This window comes from Lagenorhynchus albirostris, chromosome 11 (assembly GCF_949774975.1).
Source record: "Lagenorhynchus albirostris chromosome 11, mLagAlb1.1, whole genome shotgun sequence".
Taxonomy (NCBI): domain Eukaryota; kingdom Metazoa; phylum Chordata; class Mammalia; order Artiodactyla; family Delphinidae; genus Lagenorhynchus; species Lagenorhynchus albirostris.
Window position 1 is genome coordinate 19,832,132 of NC_083105.1, and position 21,405 is coordinate 19,853,536.

The window sequence follows — 21,405 nt, forward strand, 5'->3', positions numbered from 1 at the left end:
TACTTATTTTGAGATAGATGGTAACATCTACGGTAAAATGCAAAAGAAACAATTTCCTCCTATCCCTATACTGTCCCAAAAGGCATGGTCTATTTTCCACCCCTTTGAATCTGGGTCAGCCTTGTGACTTGATTTGACCAATAAAATGTGGCAAGAATGACATCATGGGAGTTCCGAGCCTAGATCTAGTTCCAAAAGGCCCATGCTGAAAAGAGTTAATATAGCAGGCCTGACTACTACCCTTTGAAAAGCCTGCTTACAGGGTTGGCATCTGGGAACTTAGATTTCAGGACGATTTCCTGTAAGAATGGTTCACTGTGCCTCAACTATTTGTATAAATAATATAGCTTATGCTGAACATATGCTTTTCTTTTGAGTCTGGAATTTGGGAACATAGAGGATACCTACATGTTCAGACCTCAGTAGATTCCCTGGGCACTGAATCTCTAAAGAGCTTCCCTGACAGATAACATTTCATGTGTTGTTGTAACTTGTTGCTGGTAGAATTAAGTATATCCTGTGTGACTCCACTAAGAGAAGACTTTTGGAGGCTTGTGCCTGATCTCCCCTGGACTTCACCCCATGTATCAATACCTTGTCCCTTTGCTGATTTTGCTTGGCATCTTTTTGTTGTAATATATTATAGCATGAGTACAACTGTATGCTGAGTCCTCTGAGTCCTCTTAGTAAATTATTCAACCTGAGGTGACCTTGGGGACCTCCTGACACAGGCCTTGTAGTTTTAGCTCTTGCTCTCTTGCTACTCTCAGAATGACATATGAAGAAGTGCTAGTTAGCCTGCTGGAAAGGCCATATGGAGGAGAGCCAAGGCACTCCAGCTGACAACCAATACCAACTGAAAGACAAGTGAGTGAGGCTATCTTAGATTACCTAGACCCAATCAACCTGCCAGATGAAATACAGCACCATAAGTGATCCTAGGCAAGACCGGCAGAACCACATAACTAAGTCCAGCCCAAATCGCTGATCCACAAAATCATAAACATTTAAAATTGTTGTTGTTTTAAAGCCACTAAATTTCAGAGTGCTTTGTTACACAGCAATAGATAACCAATACAGTAATAGATAATATTTAGAAGCTTTCTTGGTGCCAGATACTTTTCAAAAGCTTAATATGGGCTTCCCTGGTGGCACAGTGGTTAAGAATCCGCCTGCCAATGCAGGGGACACGGGTTCAAGCCCTGGTCCAGGAAGATCCCACGTGCCACGGAGCAACTAAGCCCGTGCGCCACAACTGCTGAGCCTGCGTGCTGCGGCTGCCAAAGCCCACGTGCCTAGAGCCCGTGTTCCACAGCAAGGGAAGAAGCAGTGCTTCTCACTGCAGTGAGAAGCCTGCGCACCGCAACAGTAGCCCCCGCTCGCCACAACTAGAGAAAGCCCACACACAGCAACGAAGACCCAATGCAGCCAAAAATAAAGTGAAAAAAATTTTTTTAAAAAGCTTAATATTACCTTATTCAATCTTCACAGGAGTCCTATGAAGAAGGTCTATTATTATCCTCATTTTACATCTGAAGAAAGCAATACCCTATGCCACTCAGCTAGCAAATGGGGAAATAGACCTAAATCCAAGATGCCCAAATCCAAAAGCTGTGCTCTTAAATCACTATATTACATAACTTCTCCTGATAGACAAAGGCCTTTCAAAAGGATGGATGTAGTTCCAATGTTTTATATACTCAAGCCTATATGAGGCAGCCAATTCCTTTCTCTGAGTGTACAGACATGCCTCTAAACCTTATTTTCCCTACTTCCTTTTAAGTACCCCAGTCTCCAGCACAGTCACATGCCATTATCTTACTTGGGGTATTTTACTGTACACACTTCCATTTACTTACTCCTCTGTTATCTTTTTCTTCTTTTTTTATGTGACATAAACAGAATCCAGGGTGTTTACCAGGTATCTTGGGTTTGTATGATCAAAAAAATGGGCATGTGCCATTTACAAAATAATAATTTATAAATATAATCAGTGATGCAATTTAAAGACACAGGTAGAAGACTATAAATTAAAATATCTATAAAACTATATATCCTAGTAAATAGTAAAATTCTCTTCAAAATATCCCCTTCATCTCTTAAAAGAAAAAAAACATAAAGTGAAGAAATAAAGCTTCAGTGATATGACTAGTTTGCCTAAAATCAATCTTCAGTAGTAAATTATTTACTGATATTATTTGAAGATACTATGAGTTTGGATTGCTAATAATGAAGACTAATCTGGAATTAGATGGTTCTGAATTCTGACTCCACCACTTAAAAGCTGTGAGACCTTTTCCAAGTTATGTCACCTCTCCCTGTCTCAGCTTCCTTGTACTGTACTGAAGATGAAAATAATAATACTCCTAACTCACAGGGTTTTGTGAAAAGCAAATGACATAAATACAAGGTAAGCTTTTACAACTATGCCTGGCACATGTAAAAGTGAATCTCATCGAAGGGTCAGCATACTTTTGGAAAGGTTCAAATAGTAAACTTTTGAGGCGTTCAGGCCATCGGGTCTCTTACAACTACTCAACTTGACCTTGCAGTGTGAAACTAGCCACAGACAATACATAAACAAATGAGTATAGTGGGCTTCAGCAAAACTTTACAGAAACTGAAATTTGAATATCATAATAATTTTCACATGTCACAAAATATTATTCTTCTCTTGATTTTTTTTTTCCAACCATCCAAACATATAAAAGCCATTCTTAGCTCAGGAACTGTCTGCACAATAACAGGTAGTGCCACTAGTTTGCCAAGCTTGGTCTAGCCTCAACTCTTCCAGTAGCTAGCTGGCTGTGTGAGCCCAGACAATAAGCCTTACACCTGACTGCCTAGGTAGAGATATAATACTTTCCACAAATCAATGAGACAACGAATATGCAAGCATTCTGAATGTCAGGCTGAACTATACAAAAAGCTCTGATAAGCCTAAATTTCTTCACCTGTAAAAGAGGGAAGATTATCTCCTACCTCATAAAATTAGGAGACGTTAGTGAGGCAAGTAAATAATCCACCTAGTGCCGGGCACTTAGTAGATGCTCAATAAAAAAAAAGGGGGGGTCGTTGCTGTTCACGGTCAGAATGCAGGTCCTAACAGTTCCTTGGGAGGATATAACAAGGAGAGGGCGAAAGCAGCGGAATTGGAGTCTACGTACGCTTTAGGATTGGAACCCTGGTTTCCTGCCTAACTAATGAATCTAAGTACGGCTCTGTGAGCCTTATTCTTCCAGTCAGCAGATGATACCTCAGGTCCTTTCAGCTCCATCACTGGAACCTACGAACTCTGTTCAACACCCCCAGACCAAACCAGGCCCCAGTGCAAAGACACTGCACAAATAATACCGTAGACGGTCACATGGCGCTCTGCTGTTACCGAAAAATCTCCTCACAAGCCGCGCTTGAATCACCACTTAAAGTGTGACAGGCGGGCGAGGAGGAGGCGACACTCACCTGGCTCGGGGGAGAACCGGGAGGTGCAGACTCGCCTGAAGAAAGCTCTAACCCGGCTACAATGAGTGACCGCGCGTTTACATTTTAAATATCGCGGGAGGGTCGGGGAGCCAATCGCAGCTCCCGCCCTCTGACCCGGAAGCAGAACCGGCGCGCAGCAGCCCTTGGCGAAGACTAGCTCCTATTTAGCTGCTTCCAGGCGCCCTCAGGTGCGTATCGCGCGTGAGCCCAAGGAGCAGCCCGTCTGTGCTCTCGGCCGCCCCACGCCTCTACTCTATCTCTGGAAGTTCCTCCTCTCCCCGGGCCGTTCCCCCCCGCTTCCCTCCGACCTCGGGCTCCGGGAGGTGGTAGCGGGGTCTCGCGGGACTTGACAGGCGTCGGGGCTCTGCCGGGACTTCTCTTGTTCCCTCCCTCCTCTGTCTTAGCAGTTTTAGAAGGGCAAGTCCAGCCCGCCTTATACAGTGAGACCCTGAGACTGTAATTAGACCGGGCACTACTTTAATGAGCAATTAGGGACCGAGTTTCCGGATCTGGAATCTTTTGCACTTCCCACACTGATATCTTACCTGTTGGTCACCCTTAACGATTTTCAGTCCCCTTAAGGTTACTAGTTTACAGATTCCCCGAGGTGCAGCTCATCTCATATGATTCTCAGTAAATACTCATCAGGTGTTTGATGTGTTTGTTATGGAGCCCAGATGTTTTCAGGACAACTACCGTCCACTTAAAAAAAACAAAACAACAACAACAAAAAAAAACTGACCTCTTTAGAATCCATAAGTCTCATCTGGGAATGCTACTTCCAGAATGCCCACCAGCCCATGAAGTTTTGTGCCTGGCTTTATGAATATTATTTTTGTATCCCATGTTGGCACTCCTTCCTCCAGATCGTATATTTTGTATCTGCTTATAGTAAAGCACTTTTCACACTGAATCACAAATAACCCTGGATTGTGAGCTCCTTCAAGGCAGGAGTCTGTTTTTCTTCTCTGGTACTGGTGTCCAACACTTAGGAAGGTCTCAAATTCTGGCTCCTCTTATGAGCTTGGAAAGCTAGTTAACCATCTAAAGTCTCGATTTCTTCATCTGTAAAATGGGGATCAGAGCACCTCCCTCTTAGGCTTGTGCAAGTATTAGACGTGATAATGTCAGTAAAATACTTAACGTGGCACCTGCAAATAGTGCTCCATGAATATTAGCTATCATTAATTTTTTATGAATATATTTACTATTAATGTGATTCCATCTTTAAGTACTCACTGTATCTTTTAAACTAAACAGAATTTTGTGGTGACTTATTCTGCAAGTGTCATTCACAAAGTATATGAATAAGTAATTTTTTTTTGATCTGCCGGAAGTCACATCCTTATTTTGATTAATTGTGTAAAGTAATCCTTTGACGGTTTCTATCTAACTGTTCCTGTGCTGTAATCCACAGTTTCGTGACCTTGTCCAATAGAAGGCTATTTTTACAACTGCACAAGTTTTGCCATACAGGATGAAGCAAGATGCCACAAGAAATGCTGCCTACACTGTGGATTGTGAAGATTATGTGCATGTGGTAGAATTCAATCCCTTTGAGAGTGGGGATTCAGGAAACCTAATTGCATATGGTGGCAATAATTTCGTGGTCATTGGCACATGTACATTTCAGGTTAGTGTACAAAACTGCAGTGAATGACAGTGAAAATATTTCACTGATAAGAAAACTTATACAAACTTTGGTAAACTTCGGCTAAACTTTAAAAATATATTGAGTTTGAATGTTTAAAAAAAAATGATGTGAAGAACTACTGAGAAAGACATTCCCAATAATATATACCTGATATTTGTGCAAACATTAAATAAGTAGTGAAAAAGAATATAGTTGACCCTTGAACAACACGGGTTTGAACTGCATGGTTCACTTATACGTGGACTTTTTTCAGTGGTAAATATTAGGATACTATAGGATCTTAAGTTAGTTGAATCTGCAGATGCCAAGGAGCTGCCCACAGGGAGGGCCTAGTGCAAGTTATAATAGGATTTTTGACTGCGAGGAGGGTCATCACCCTAACTCCTGCTGTTGTTCAGGGGAAAGCCTATGTATATAAGGCTTCTCTTGTGCCTCGTGATTAGAAATGGAATATTCTGGTAATTGAAGTTTATGATTAACTGAACATATGTACAGGGAAAAATATCAATTCGATGAGATCTGATTAATTACTAAATCCAGCTTTTCTGTTGATACATTCCAGTTTAACATAGGAAACAAGCTAGTATTGAGAGCTCAAAAAACGATCCTCCAGGAGATTTTATAGCTATGATGATATTCAGCTTTCCTATTAATATGCTGTCATACTTTTTATACATCTAGAGTATACAAAGTGTGAGATCATACTCATTGAACAGTCAGTTTAACATAGTCATTAAGACAGTGAACTCTGGAGCCAAAATGGCTAGGTTTTTACTCCTTCCTGGCTTTACCTCTTAATAGCTATATGGCCTTGAACAGGTACTTAACCTAGCTTCTATAAAAATGAGGAAAATAATACACTTGACCCTTGAACAATGCAGAGGTGAAGGGTGCCAATAGGTGCGGTCAAAATCCAGGTGTAACTATAGTACCCTGGTTCCTCATATGTGGATTCAACCAACAGCTGATCATATAATCCTATAGTATGTATGTCTTGAAAAAAATCTGCATATAAGTGGATCCACACAGTTCAAACTCATGTTGTTCAAGGGTCAACTGCACTTAATAGGGTTTTGTGAGAATGTCATGAGTTAGCATGTACAGTTCCTGGAAGGCATCTTGACAGATTTAATACATATGTATGTTTTAGCTGTCATTGATTTGGTCATTGGTGACACTCAGGCACAGCCCCATATTTGATGGTGTGGTGCACACCATCTTTTCTCACAAGAAAGCCAGTTCTACATGTAAGAGAGACTTTGAACAATGAGAGGTCAACCCTCAGGAATCTCTGGTTAATCCTTTGTTTATTAGAATGTTATTCATGGAACACTATTTCCAAAATTGAGGTTAATCAATGAGGTAATTTGACAGTGACCAATTTTCAAGATTTAAAATTTACACCAAAGTGATATTATAAACATTGTAAATATTATTTCCTCTTTTACTGAGGAGGCAGTTTGGTATCTTACAGTACTTTGACATCATAAATGCAGTTTAGCATTTTACAGTGCAATAGATGTATTAGGTTATACATAATTAGACTGTGTGTATATTTATCCTAAGGAGAAAGTATGAATTAAAAGCTTCAGTTTGTTGGTGTCTGAGTAGAATACAAAAGCTCTTATGTTGTCTCATGTTGTCTCTTAGGGTTGGGGTAGGAATTTCTAGCTTTTAGGCTAAATATGGTCCTTGGCCTAATTTCAGCTGGACTATCAGGTTAGAATCATAAAAAGTCACATGATTAACAGAAGTAATGTAACACAGTCTTGAAAAAGACTGAAGGGAAACCATTTTTCTAATACAGGCTACTAACCTACAAAAGAAGAAGGCAGCCCCCTACAGATAAAATTGATATTTTGCTTCATTACTTTTAAAATTAATAGCAGTAAACATAGAATTGTGTTCAAAAGTACTGAAAAAATATGCTTTAGCTCTAGTTTATGTTCAGCTAAAAAAATGTTGAGGGAGAAAGTCAAAAAGGAAGAAGAAATAAGGAAAAAAGAAAAGGCAGAGGTGATGGGTGGCAGAGGGAAAATGACAAAATGAGAAAAAAAATTAGTAAAAACATTTGTATTGCTCTGTTATGGTTTGTGGTCATATGTGTTTTCCTTGTTGATCCTCAGACCTGTGGAGCTGGCAATATGGGTCTTACCCCAAATAACCTAAGGAAAGAACTGTTTTTTTATTAATTTAGCAAGTAGTGCACACAAATTATGTTCTGTGCCACGTACTGGAGATACAGTTAAACAACTGTCCCTGTCCTCATGGAATTTCCATTCTAATTCAAAGAAGTTCAGGGATTTATCTGACTAATAACTGAAAAAACAAGATCTAGGTCTCATTTTTATACCCCTGTTCTTTTCCTTCTATGCTGCTATTCAGATAGGTTGAAGCTGTAGTTCAAACAGTTCTGGAGGAGAATTGAGTTTCAGTAATTTGCCATTGGGGATTCAGATTGCTTCTTTTGAAGTTATTTTTTGTCCAGTTAAAAACCGTTTAAACACTGTTTCTATTCTCTCATGTTAGGACCTTCAAGTTCTGTAGCACTGAATTTCTTATCTTGAGAAAAAACTAGTTGAAAGATTTCCACATTCCTGTCAGAAAGGCAATCCTCATTCTAAGACTGTTAGGAATACACTGCTGATGTAGTAAATGTGAATTTCAACAAAGCATTTTTCAGAATCTCGTGGTGTTCTTTTGAATATGTTGGAAATTTGAGCCAAATGATAGTACTATTGATTGGTGTCTTGTATTTGTCAAATACTCATTGAGTGCAGATCCGGTGCTGGGAACTGGTGATACATACTTTAAAAAAGCAAGGACCCTGTCCTCAAGGAGATGTTTAAGTGTAAAGCAATGCAACAAGATAACTGCTATAAAAGTAAAGGGCAGAGGGAGCATGAAAGTTTCTAAGTCTGTTCAAGAGGTCATCAGTAATAAATGGCAACCTCTTCTGGGACTTGGATGAGAACACTTGACTTAGGCAAGCACATTGAATTTATATAGAACATGAAGTCGAAAAGGATACCTAATGCTTTGGATGACAGACTTCATTTAACAAATTTTTATTGAACACCTGTTGTATGCCAGACTCTGCTCAGAATCCAAATATTCTTTAATAGATTGGATTAATGGGCCAAAAGTTGACCAAACTAAAATTTAATAAAGATGAATATAAAGTCTTAAAATGATAGACTGCTAGAGCTAGAAGGGAGAGTTATGACTTACAGTTTTTAGTCACCTGGCTGTTCACCATGAATCAGTGCGATGATTAAACTGCCAGAGGAAGTTAATTCAGTGCTGTCCAACAGAAACACAGTGTGAGCCACAAATATAAATTTAAATGTAGTAACCACATTTTGAAATGTAAAAAGTAGATGAAATTAATTTTATTAATATATTTTTTACCCAGCATATCCAAAATATTTTATGTGGAACAATGTAAAAATTACTAATGAGATACTTCTATATTCTTTTTATACTACATCTTTGAAATCTGGTGTGGATTTTGCACTTTATAAAGTGTACATGTCTCAGCTTGAACTAACCACATTTCAAGTGCTTAATAGCCCCATGTGACTGGCTGCCATACTGGACAGAACAACTCCATATCCTCCTCTGTAAATTGACAGTAATATTTAGTGTTTACTTCAGTACTTAGCAGTGTATTATGATTCAAAGGAGATAATGTATGTGAAGACAAATTTCAGAGTGGTGTTAAAAAGTTTAAAACTGTCATGTGAAAGAGGGATTAGACTCAGAATGGTAACTGTTTTTTATGTTATTTGTCAGCTCTATTGAGTGGAGTTGTTGCTTATAATGCTTTAAGACTGATGCTGAAACTGCTTCTTTGAGTGTGTTCGCCTAGGGGAGATCAGCTGTGGCCAGATATTTGCCGTCACTGAATTAGACTACCTCATTGATGGTTCCAGAGAGCAGAATTTGGAGCAATGAATAGAATTTACATGGAAACAGGTTTTCATTTAATGTTAAAGAGAACTCTTCGAATAATTAGAACTACCACCCAAATTAAATAAGCTCCCCCCCAAAATAGCTAGTTCCCTCTCACTTGAAAATGTTTAGAGAAGGTTTGTGCAAACTTTTTTAAAATGGTCTACTAGAGATTTAAGCATTAGATGAAAGAAGTAGACTAGGTAAATTTTACAGTCTCATCCAACTAAAATTCTGTATCTGGCCTTAGATGGGTGTAGCGGTGGGGCCTGCCAATTTCAAGCCCTTAGAGTAGCCCTTTCACCAGCCTGGCGTTGCCCCAACCTCAAATACGCTGGAGACTTGTGTGAGGATTTGTATTATAGCAAGTTTTCCAAGGTATCTTAATTTCCTGCCTATACAATACTGCCTACACCCCAGACTAAACCCAAAATAGCATTAATCTCTGCCTATACCGCACACACACCCTGGCCTTTTAGTTGGCTCAATGGCAGACATTGCTGCCAGGAAAAAAGGTTTCACTGGTAGTACATAAAACTCAGGCTGTACAGTCCCTGGGATTTCTTTATCCCCACGACCACCCGATAACTTCATATATACCTTCGATAACAAATTACAGGACCTAATTATCAATACTGTTGTTACAGTAGCAAAATAATGTGTGTTTTGATGGTAAAAACTTCATTTTTAGAAGATGGATTTGTCAAGTGTGGAAAAATATATGTAACCCAAACTATGAAGTCAGATATGATTAGGCTCCTAACCTTACTTTTAAATTACTTAGTGATTGCTGCCTTGGGATGTCTGGCTGTTAGCTATACAGTTATTATACAGACGAATTATGAAGTAATAAAATTTGACAGTTTTTCTTTCCTTAATAAATGCATTTCTGTTTCCTCTTTTCATTTATGGAAAAATTTTTTCTGTTAAGCTCACCTGGAATTTAAAGTAATTTTCAAGGGGTATCTGAATCACATAGAGAAAGATATATGTAATATATTTGTGAGATGACTGCTGGGATTGCAAAGGCTATCCTGGAAAAATCAACACATCCACTAGGATTCAATTAAAGTACACATTATAAAACTTTGGATTTAGATTCAGGATGAATGGAATTCTTAGAACAGTCCTTCACATAATTTCTATCTGTATAGACATATGTATTCAATTAAGTATCAAGTTTCACCTGCTCTGGATTTTTTCCCTAATCCTATTTTACAATCTTAGAAACTTTTATGAAGAATAATTGTAGTCAACACAGAAGAGTCCTTGGGCAAATTTGTCATGAAAAATTGTGCTTTTGTCTCAAGACCCATTTAGGGTTTTGATTTAAATAACAAAACAATGATTATTTTTAAAATTGCTATATTTTAAGCTTAGAATAATAATAATAGATCCCTATATACCTACTACCTAGCTTAAGAAAGGGAACATTAGCAATTCCTTTGAAGCCCCCTGGGTTTTCTTTCCTTACCACCTTTTCTTCTCAGCCCGAACAGGTAACCATGTCTGAAATTTTGTTTTTCTTCAGTTACCATGTGTAGGTATTGCAAATCAGCATATTGTTTTTCAGGTTTTAAACTTTATATCAGTGAAATTATTCTGTATTATGTTCTTCTACTGTTTGTTATTGACAGTATGTTTGTTAGATTCCTCTATGTCAAAATTCATATATCTTCATTGTAGTATGGTGTTTTGTAATATGAACATACCACAATTAATCTTTTCCTCTATCGCATAGTATTTTACTATTGAAAACATTGCCAATATGCATATTCTTGTGTCTTCTGTTTGAGTTTTGTTACCCCCTCCTTTCATCTTTTTTCTCCCTGATAGTTGGGAAGTTTTACGTGTTGTTTCTCTTCTTTTAATGGTTACCATAGATATTTTAATATGCAACCTTAATTAGTGTTAAAATTAATATCTTTAACTTCTTCATGAACAAAGCAAGGACTTTTGACACTTGAACTGTCACCCCTAACGACTTATTGTTATATTTTAGTTCTCTATCATTTTTCTTTTCATTTTACCCCACAAATTCAGTATTGTTTATGTGACTAGTATTTGTTTAGATTTACCTGCATGTTTGCCTTTGATTTTTTTACTCACTGTTCCTTACATCTCAGGCCTGCCTTCTGGGGTCATTTTTCTTCACCTAAAAGCACATCCTTTACTACAAGAAAAAGTTTAAACTTTTTCTATGAAGGGCCAGGTAGTAACTATTTTAAGCTTTGCCAGGCCATTTAAGGTGTCTGTTGCAAATTATTCTTTGTTTTTTACAACTCCTTAAAAATATGAAAATGATTCTCAGCTTGTGGGCCATACCAAACCAGACCATAGACCAGATTTGGCCCCTTAGCCATAGTTTGTCAGCCTCTGCTTTTGGAGATGCTTTAGTGAGACTTCACTGATGCCAACCCTTGGTTTTGGTTTTTATGAAAATATCTTTAAAACAGCTTCATTCTTGAGAAACAGTTTTGTTGTGGCTACAGTTCAACCGTTTTTCCTCTCATTTTGAAGATATTCCACTGTCTGCCTGCATTTGTTTCTGCTAAGAAGTCAATGGTTGTTCTATATTCCTCTTTTATAGGAAACCTGTCTTTTCTTTCTGGCTGCTATTTCTAAGATACCTCTCTCACTCTGTTCCCTTCTCTCTCCCTCCCACCCTCCCTCCCTCCCCCTCTCCCTCTCCCCCTCACATATATGCACACACCTATATATACACACACATATGTATATATCATGAGAGTTTGTGTATTCTGAAGTTTTACTATGTTGTGTCTAACTGCAGATTTTTTTTTAAGCTGCCTAGGATTTATTATTCTTTCTAAATATATTGGTACCTTTGATCAAGTATGATGAATCTTTTGCCATTATCTCTTCAAATATTGACTCTTCCCCCATTCCCTCTACTCGTTTCTTCTACAACCCTAATAAGATCTATGGTAGAACTTCTCACTGAATTCCTCTTAACATTTTTTTTTGTCTTCTCTTAGCTGCATTCTGAATAATTTTTTCAAATCTGCCTTCTAGCTCCTCTAAGCATTGATTTTTTTTTTCTCATTATGGTATTTTTATCTAGACGTTTTTATTTAGCTCCTTTTAAAATCTATCTGGTCATTTTGGGTAGTCTCTTGTTGCTTACTCATATTTTTTGATTACCTCCTCTAGATCCTTAAAAATACATCTTTTTTGTATCTAATTTATTTATTTATTTATTTATTTATTTATGGCTGTGTCAGGTCTTAGTTGCAGCACTCGGGATCTTTCGTTGCAGCGTGGGGCCTCTTCGTTGCAGTGTGTGGGCTTCTCTTTACTTGTGGTGCACGGGCTCAGTAGTTGCAGCGCACACGGGCTCTCTAATTGTGGCACTTGGGCTCCAGAGCGTGTAGGCTCAGTCGTTGTGGCGCGCAGGCTTAGTTGTCTCATGGCATATGGGGTATTAGTTCCCCAGCCAGGGATTGAACCCGTGTCCCCTGCGTTGGAGGCAGATTCTTAAACCACTGGACTAGCAGCGAAGTCCCTGTATCTAATTTTTTAATCTGATGTCTCCAGGTTGATTCTTCTGTTTGTGTTTGTGGTACTTTGTTTTCATATGTAGTAGTACGTGCAGGTAAGATCATATTTGATTAAACTGTATCTGTCAGAACTTTATGAGACCTGTGTAGAGGAAGTTCACCCAAAGAGAATTTGCCTTTGTCAAGCGCTTGGGGCCACTGTCAACATATGGACATTTTTAAATAAATTGTCATTTTTCTGGAGCACATAGTTAATGTGAATTCCAGCCCCAAACTCATGTTAGGGCCAGCCAGTGGTTGAGATTTATCACAAGTGACTTTTTCTCTTTCTTGGTCTTCACCCACGGTACATATTTTGCCTGGCACTTTTGGTTTTGGGGGTTTTCATCCCCTACTTCCCCTTTAAAGGTCCTGGATCTATGCAGAGGTCTCTGATCTGCATCCCTCTTTGTTCAGGCACTAAGTTTTGTCTTCCATCCCCTACAAACTGAAGCTGTTAGTTATTGGATGTGGGCAGATATCCTTAAGATAGCTTTATGCCTTGGTGCTCAGTTGCTTCTCTGGATTTGGATTTTTGCATTATTTTTGTATCAGAAAGCTTTTCTGGTTATTGTCCATATTGCCAGACAGAAATGACTTTTTAAAATTCATTTTTTTCCTCATCTTGTCATGAAAATAAACTGAAATCATTTTAGTAGTACTAAGCCAAGGAGATAAGCTGACTTTATTAAACATCTTACCCAGAATCAAATATCCAGAAGACTAATCAGTTCATTAATTGCATATTCACTGTTCATAGAGTGTAATAGTATATAGTATGGATGAATAGTTTGTAACATCCCACACATGTATCATGCCATGTATAATACTATGTGAAAATTATTGATACGCATTATAATGACTTTGAAGCATCATACGGCACAAAGTGTCTTGTACGTAATATGTTCAGTATATATTTTTTATATTGTCACTTGATAATCCATGCCTGATAATTCATTTACCTAGAATATTCTGATTCTTAGAGCATTCCATTTTCATTGTGCTTGCTGTGAAATGTATTTACTATTAAGAATAAATTGTCTCCTAAGTAAGATAAAGTGTAACAAGTATACTGTTTGTTCTTAGTTACCATAGAGAGTTATTTTGTGAGGCTTAGACAGCTTCAGATATTTTTGTTGTTGTTCAGTAAACCAGTTACATCTTAATATCTGATCTGCTTTTGAACTTCTCAAAAGAATATTCATGGCCCCCTGATAAATTCTTCATTATAATGAAATACACAGTTTTATATTGTTTGTTCTCATAACTTATTAAAACATTTACTGTGTATGCTTAGGAAGAAGAAGCAGACATTGAAGGAATTCAGTATAAAACACTACGAACATTTCACCATGGAGTCAGGGTTGATGGCATAGCTTGGAGCCCAGAGACTAGACTTAATTCATTGCCTCCAGTAATCAAGTAAGTTTAACATTGTCAAGGAAATGCAAAAGATTAGAAAATTTCAACTCTGGTTATAAATACTTTACAACAGCATAGTCCCAGTTGTGGGGAGAAGAGCTACAGTTGACACCTGCACAACGCAGCAGGGGGTGGTTATAACCTGAGTATAATTTATAAACAGCACTCCCTCTCCGAGGTTCCTCCACATCTGAGGATTCAACCAACCACAGACTGTGTAGCACTGTAGTATTTACTATCGAAAAATATCCACATATAAGTAGACCTGTGGAGTTCAAACTCACGTTGTTCAAGGGTCAATTTGTACTTTATTTCCCTACAACTTTTAATTTCACCTCCAAGAAAGCCTTGGACAAGAGAAGGCATTTCCCTGCTGGCTTTGATCTATTTCATCCAATGGCTCTTAACTAATCATTGAAAAGGCATGGTAGCAGAGATCTACCAACATATCCAGGTCTATAGATTAGGAGCCTTCTATAATTTATTTAAACTTTATTTAAATTAAGTAAACATAGGGGACTTCCATGGCAGTCCGGTGGTTAAGACTCTGCGTTTCCACTGCAGGGGGCACGGGTTTGATCCCCGGTCAGAGAACTAAGATCCCGTACACCACGCGGCTTGGCCAAAAAAATAAATAAATAAAATTAGTTAATTAATTAATTAAACTAAATGTATTAGTTGAGAAAAATGGTTAACTTTAATGCAGTCAGAACTTGAGAAATTTAGATCCATATGATACCCATTTATCTGAAGACAATTGGAAATAAACTTTGTTTTCCAATATATAAATATAACTTCTATTTCTTCCTCAGCCATAATCTGACATGCTGAGAATCTAAAAATTTTAGGATTGAAGGCAAACTAGTTTAAAAATAGTTGTTTATTGATTAGATTTTGTTTTTTAATGTAACATACATTGATGTACTTCTAAACAGTACCTTAAATGTTACGGTCAGTGTGAATAATACTCCAGCTTTTAATAGATAGAAGTATATCAGCTTTTATAGGTATAAAAAGTTTATCATCTTCTGTCTAATTTATTGAATTTAATATATCTTAAAGTAAGAAGGCTTATGGATAACTGAAGAAGGCAAAGACTAAGATGTATAACTTTTTAATATCTAAAATTATTAAGTATAATATCTAATATTGACCTAGCTAAATAAAGATGCCCATCCTTTTCTGCCTTTAAGAAAAAGTTAAACGTTAAATTCATGTGGTGATTTATAATAAAACTCTACATGTTTCTTATTGAAGAGACAAATCCAATATACTAATTTTTGTCTGTTTTCCAAGGATATTTAAGTGCCAACTTTGAGAAATATTGTAATAACACTTTTTACAACAGAGCCACAGCATCCCCTTTCTGCCCAAACAAAAACATGATTATGAGTTATGAAAACAGCTTTGGTGGGGAGAACTTTCACTTAGGCTAAAAATGGGTTTGTTTTCATTTTCTTACTTCCAGATTTTGCACTTCTGCTGCTGATAAGAAAATTAGATTATTTACTTCAGACCTTCAAGATAAAAATGAATACAAGGTATGTTGACAAGTATAATTTGTAAATCTTTATTTTAAAACACATTTATTATTTTTGCTTTTTTGATTGGATTTATCCCAATTTAAAATGACTTTATGGTTACCTTTATGTAGTTTAGAATCTCATTTACTCTATTTTAGGCTGCAGTAAGTAACTAGGATCATAGTAAGGACTGCAGATTATAAATCTGATATCACTTATTAAAATATTAGGTAGACACAGCAAATGAGGGAGAATTAGAAATTCAGTATAATAGACATGAACACACATAGAGTAAGAGTTGAACTTAAGGGAACAAACACAGTACAGCATAGTGAGAGGCAGGACTACAAAGTGGCTAAAAGCACAGACACAGGAGCCAGGCCACCTGGCTTTGAAGCCCAGCTCTACCACTTTAGTAATAGTGTGACTTTGGTCAAATTCCCAATCTCTTTGTGCTCATTTCCTTACCTATAAAATGAGGATGATCATAGCTTCTGCCTCATAAGTCAGACAAAGACAAATACTATGTGATCTCACTTATAGGAGGAATTTTTTTTAAAGCTGAATTCATAGAAACTGAATAGAATGGTGGTTGTCAGGGCCTGGGGAGTGTGGGAAATGGGGAGATGATGATTGAAGGGTACAGACTTCCAGTTATAAGTGGAATAAGTTCTGGGGATCTACTGTACATCATAATGAGTATAGTAAACAATACTGTATTATATACTTGAAAGTGGCTAAGAGAGTAGATCTTAAATGTTCTCACCACAAAACAAAAATGGTAATTTTATGAGGTGATAGAGGTATTAACTAGCCCTATTGTGGGAGTCATTTCACTAATCCTATTATGGTAATCATTTCACAATATATATGTATATCAAATCATCATGTGTATACCTTAGACTTACACAGTGTTATATGTCTTAATAAAGTGGGGGGGGATTCATTAAATAAATACCTCTCAGTTTGGACTGAAACTGAATCATGTTTTTTATAAGAACAGTATTGCCTTTTTGACTTTCTAGTAAATCAAAACTATGAATAATGTTATAAAACAAAGATAAACTATAAACCTTTCCAATCATTTAGAAAACAGTAAAAGTTATGCTCTAAACTATATACAATGGGCTATATACAATTTTACCATAATACAGTGTAATGTATATATTAATTTAAAGCTGTATCAGTGACTGTACAAATGGCACATAAAACTTTGACTCATCAAAAGTCAATAGTTACTAACAATTATTGTTAGTTATAATAGACATTAAATATTTAATGTTAATTTGATTTGGCTTGTAGACTGTGACATAAGCTCTGAAGAATGATTTGGAGGACCTGGGTTTGTTAAACTTACACAGGAATGTTTGAATCAAATCCTTTTTTTTCCTAATTACATATTTCCAAATAGTAAACAGTACCAAATAGAACCACTTTATTAATCTTACAACTGAGATCAAATTCAAGTGTTTGGAAGGAAAATAGGAAGCAAGAACAATATCCATTAAAATATTTAAATATCTGATATCTGACAGACCTGTTCAGAATTTCAGTTGTAAAGATTTAGACTGATTGGACCTGCCTGCTTGCATAGTCCTCTACCTTATAACTTCCCATTTATTTCTTCTGTGGCCAGAAGAGAATTGCTGGGTTGTTGTGATAATGGGCTTATAATACTAGCTGTCTCCAGTGCTGGCAGTCACATTGAGCAAGTGAATAAAGACAGTAGAAGGTGAAGTCCATGCTATGTATTTATTAGGAAGCAGCCAGTGTACAGAGCAGCAGGTATAAGGTAAAAAATCGAAGGGGACTCTATTTCAGAGCCCCTAGAAAGTTCTTCTAAATTTAACTTTTATTTAACCTTTATGTAATAAGTGAGAAATGAGGTGATATGAGGACAGGTACAGTTTAAAAAAAAAAAGTCTCTGTTTTTGTAAGAAATGCATACTAGAAAAGAAAGATCAAGCTAATAACAGTGTGTTGAATGATCAGCTTCTTTCCAAGATAAACCTTCTAGAAAGGTGGGTGTATAAATCATGTTTTAAAAATAGCAGATTGCTTAAGAAATATTTATAGAAAAGAGAAGCATGCAGTGAAAGCAATGAAGTAAAAATATTAGGTAGGAATATTGTAGGTTATTTTCCTGTGTTCTTACTAACTTTTCCCCTTACGTCAGGTTTTAGAGGGCCATACAGATTTCATTAATGGTTTGGTATTTGATCCCAAAGAAGGCCAAGAAATTGCAAGTGTGAGTGATGATCATACCTGCAGGTATGTTGCTTATATAAGTTACAGCCAAATTTTTGAATTTTCATCTTATTTTAATGAGAATTACACTTTAAAAATTAGAAAATGTAAACTTCTATATATATTCCACAAAATGTTATAAAAGAAGCATACTTTATTTAAAATGTAAGTATGACACCAACATGAGTTTCAAAACCAGTGAGTTGAGTTCTCATCCCATTTACTTGAAACTTCCCTTGCTGATTCATGGGTGCCCCGCTGCCTCTTATTTTAAATTTGCACATTTATGAAATCTAAATATATATTAGGTCAAACAGTGGACACAATCAATAGGATAATAAAAGGTATTTGCTATATTGTGAAGTTATTTCATAGATCCTATCTGATAAGTTAGTGTTTAATAATGAACTGAGAATCTCATTTGCTAGAGCAAGACTCGCTGGAAATTTAGTGTTTTGACAAATTCGAAAGTCTCTGTATAAAGTTTTTCTGTAGATACAATACATTACAATATCACATTCTTCCACCTCACCCCCTAGTTTGGAACAGATGAGGTGGTCATAACGTTTTAATAGTGCCTAAAGCTGGAGAATATCACAAGTAAAGAACGAGATGAAGAGCAAGAGTAGGAGGTGGAAATAAGCTGAAGAGTCAGGAGTGAAGCAGTCATTAGAGGAGTGCCAATTGCTTCATTTGCTTTGACAGTACTGTGAGCAAAAAGAACCACCAAAAAAAAAAAAAAACGCTGCTCTGCTATTTTGCATAGCTTTAATGTTTGATAAAGGTATGACAAAATCGTTAGTATTGGTAAATACTTGTATACATATAAAGCTACTAAATATGTGTCCTTTCACATCGGAAGTAAAGCCACTAGCTTCTTTTTAAATTTTAATCTTCTCAATAGCTCATCTTTTTATAGTTATAGAGTCATAGGCCATTATTTTTTATAAAATTTTCATGTCAAGGACATGAAAGATTTACATGACATTAAGATTGTAGGGTCCCAAGTGTTAAAAAAAGCTGTTTGTATAGAGACGGAAAAGTAAGTGGGGCCATTTTTAATGTAAAACTTAAATTAGATCACTAGTAAGAAATAATGACGTTTTAATTCTCTAACACATGGAGCATCCTAATCACAAGCATTTGGAATAATGAAACCTGAGAAGGGGGAAAATGAGTGTCTTTGCAAGCGAAGGAATAGCCTCTGAATAGTGAACAACAGCCAGAGATACCTGGAATTACATTCAGAGATCCATGATTTTTTTCTTGTAGGAGACTTTGGGATTTTCATAGAATAGTAAAATTGTCCTAAAATATAGGGGACTGACAGAGGGTGGCCAACTTTTTGTCAAGTCAGAAGAATTTTTTTAAAGTTCTGCCTTCTATTATTACCATCATTTTATTTAAAAAAGAACATTATTACTCTAAAAAGGAGAAAGAACTTAACTTCAAAGTAAGTCCTTTAATTTAAATAAATCTAACTTTTTGAAATTTACTATGTTGCTCCTAATTGTCTTACTTTGCTGGGCTGTGGTTAATGATGTTATTGTTCAGTGAATACTTACTCTCCCTTCCCCGCTCCTGTGGAAGGAGGTTTTCCCACTTTGTTGGGCTTAGCCATGTGACTTGTTCAAGCCAGTGTAATGTTAGCAGGTGTGACTCAAGCAGACACTTGGAATGTTTTACATGGTTTGTCCTGACCAACTGTCCTCTGTCTTCTCCTATAATATAAGCATGTCCTAGATAGCTACTGGCCCCAGAATACAAAGCACATTAAGCAGATATGGAACCGTCTGGCACGAAATAGAACTTCCCACAGACCCATGAGCAAGAAATGTATGCTTATTTTTCTAAGTCTCTGAGATTTGGGAGGTTGGTAACATCATTGTAGCAATAGCTGGAGAGCTAACTTTAGAATTTATCAGCTTAATTTGCCAACCAGAAGGGCATTTCTGATTGGCTTTTAAAGTCAAATTTCTTGGGCTGAAAGCTAAACAATATAGATGAGATTTTTAACAGAAACAGAAGATATAAGTAAATCAAGTTTAAGGAAGAGTAGTAACATACACTCTCAAAGTAACAAAGGAAAGAAGGATTTTGAGGGGACAAACTACAACAGAAAAATGTTTCAGTACAACTGTCTTCATTAACTCAAAGTACAGAATTGCCAAGTTACAAATAAAGACACCAGCCAAATGGCAGCTGTGCAATTTGGGCAGATGAAATAGCCATTTACATCCCAGGAATCATTCCTGTCACTGTACTAAAGTAATGCCTACCATAGTCTGGGTCTCTGTGTTGTTGGTAAAGATACCTTAGTGATATCCTTGTCCAATCATACTCAAAGCCTGTGTCATCTTGGGAGTAGTATTATATGCTGGTGATACCATGCTTTAAAATGACATGCTAAATAGAATAACTAGACTGAAGTTCAGTAGAGAAGTAGAGGATTTTAACAACATTTTAAACCAACTAAACATATACAAAACACTCCACACACTCCCAACATCAGCAGAATACACATTCTTCTCAAGTGTACCTGGAACACTCTTTAGAATAAACCATATGTTAGTCCTCAAAATAAATCTACATAATTTTTTTAAAGATTGAAATCATACAAAGTATCTTCTTTGATCACAGTGGAATGAACTAGAAATCATTAACAGAAGGAAAATAGAACATCTACAGATACATGGAAATTAAATAACACACTGTCATTAATTAGCCAGTGGGTCAAGAAGGAAATCACAAGGGAAATTAGAAAATACCTTGAGATGAGTGAAAATGAAAACACAACATACAGAATTTATGGGATGCAGTAAAAGCAGTGCTCAGAGGGAAATTTATAGCTGTGAGCACCTACATTAAAAAGAAGAAAGAGCTCAAATCAGTAACCTAAATTGACACCTTAAGAAGCTAAAAAAAAAAAAGAATAAAGACACCTAAAGCTAGCAGAAGTAAGGAAATAATAAAGATTAGAGCAGAGATGAACAACATAGGGAATGGAGAACAATAGAATCAATGACACCAAAAGATGTTTCTTTGAAAAGATATAACAAAACTAACATATATAGCTAAAACATATTATAGCTAAAATTAATTAGCTAGACAGACGAAGAGAGAACACTACAAATGGTAAAATCAGAAAAAGTGGGGACGTTACTACCAACCTTACAGAAATGAAAAGGATTATAAGAGAATACTATGAATAGTTATACACCAACAAATTAAATAACCTAGGTGACATGGACAAATTCCTGGAAACACAAAACTGCAGAACTCAAGGAAAAAATAGAAAACCTGAATAAACTTATAACAAATAAAGAAATTGAATCAGTAATCAAAAATTTCCCAACAAAGAAAGGCCAGGACAGGATTCTTCACTGGTAAATTCTACCAAACATTTAAAGAAGAATTAACCACCAGTCTCTCAAATGCTTCCAGAAAGTAGAATAGGAAGAAACACTTTCTAACTCATTCTGTAAGGCCAGCATTATCCTGGTACCAAAACCAGACAAAGACATCCCAAAAAAAGAAAACTGCACACCAATATTCCTTATAAATA

The 21,405-nt window shown here is 36.5% G+C and overlaps 2 protein-coding genes across 2 annotated transcripts in view; one reads left to right on the plus strand and one right to left on the minus strand.

Moving 5' to 3' along the window:
- The window catches only part of PARPBP (PARP1 binding protein), a 90,614-nt gene extending 87,001 nt beyond the window's left edge, over positions 1-3,613 (minus strand). Inside the window, exon 1 of the mRNA XM_060164757.1 lies at positions 3,463-3,613. The gene's annotated coding sequence lies outside the window, so the exon portion shown is untranslated. The remainder of the gene's footprint in view (positions 1-3,462) is intronic.
- Positions 3,606-21,405, plus strand: part of NUP37 (nucleoporin 37) — a 41,241-nt gene continuing 23,441 nt past the window's right edge. The window contains exons 1-5 of the mRNA XM_060164758.1: positions 3,606-3,671; positions 4,901-5,116; positions 13,946-14,070; positions 15,539-15,611; positions 17,770-17,864. Coding sequence (XP_060020741.1) covers positions 4,961-5,116; positions 13,946-14,070; positions 15,539-15,611; positions 17,770-17,864 — 449 coding nt within the window. The 5' untranslated portion in view covers positions 3,606-3,671; positions 4,901-4,960. The remainder of the gene's footprint in view (positions 3,672-4,900; positions 5,117-13,945; positions 14,071-15,538; positions 15,612-17,769; positions 17,865-21,405) is intronic.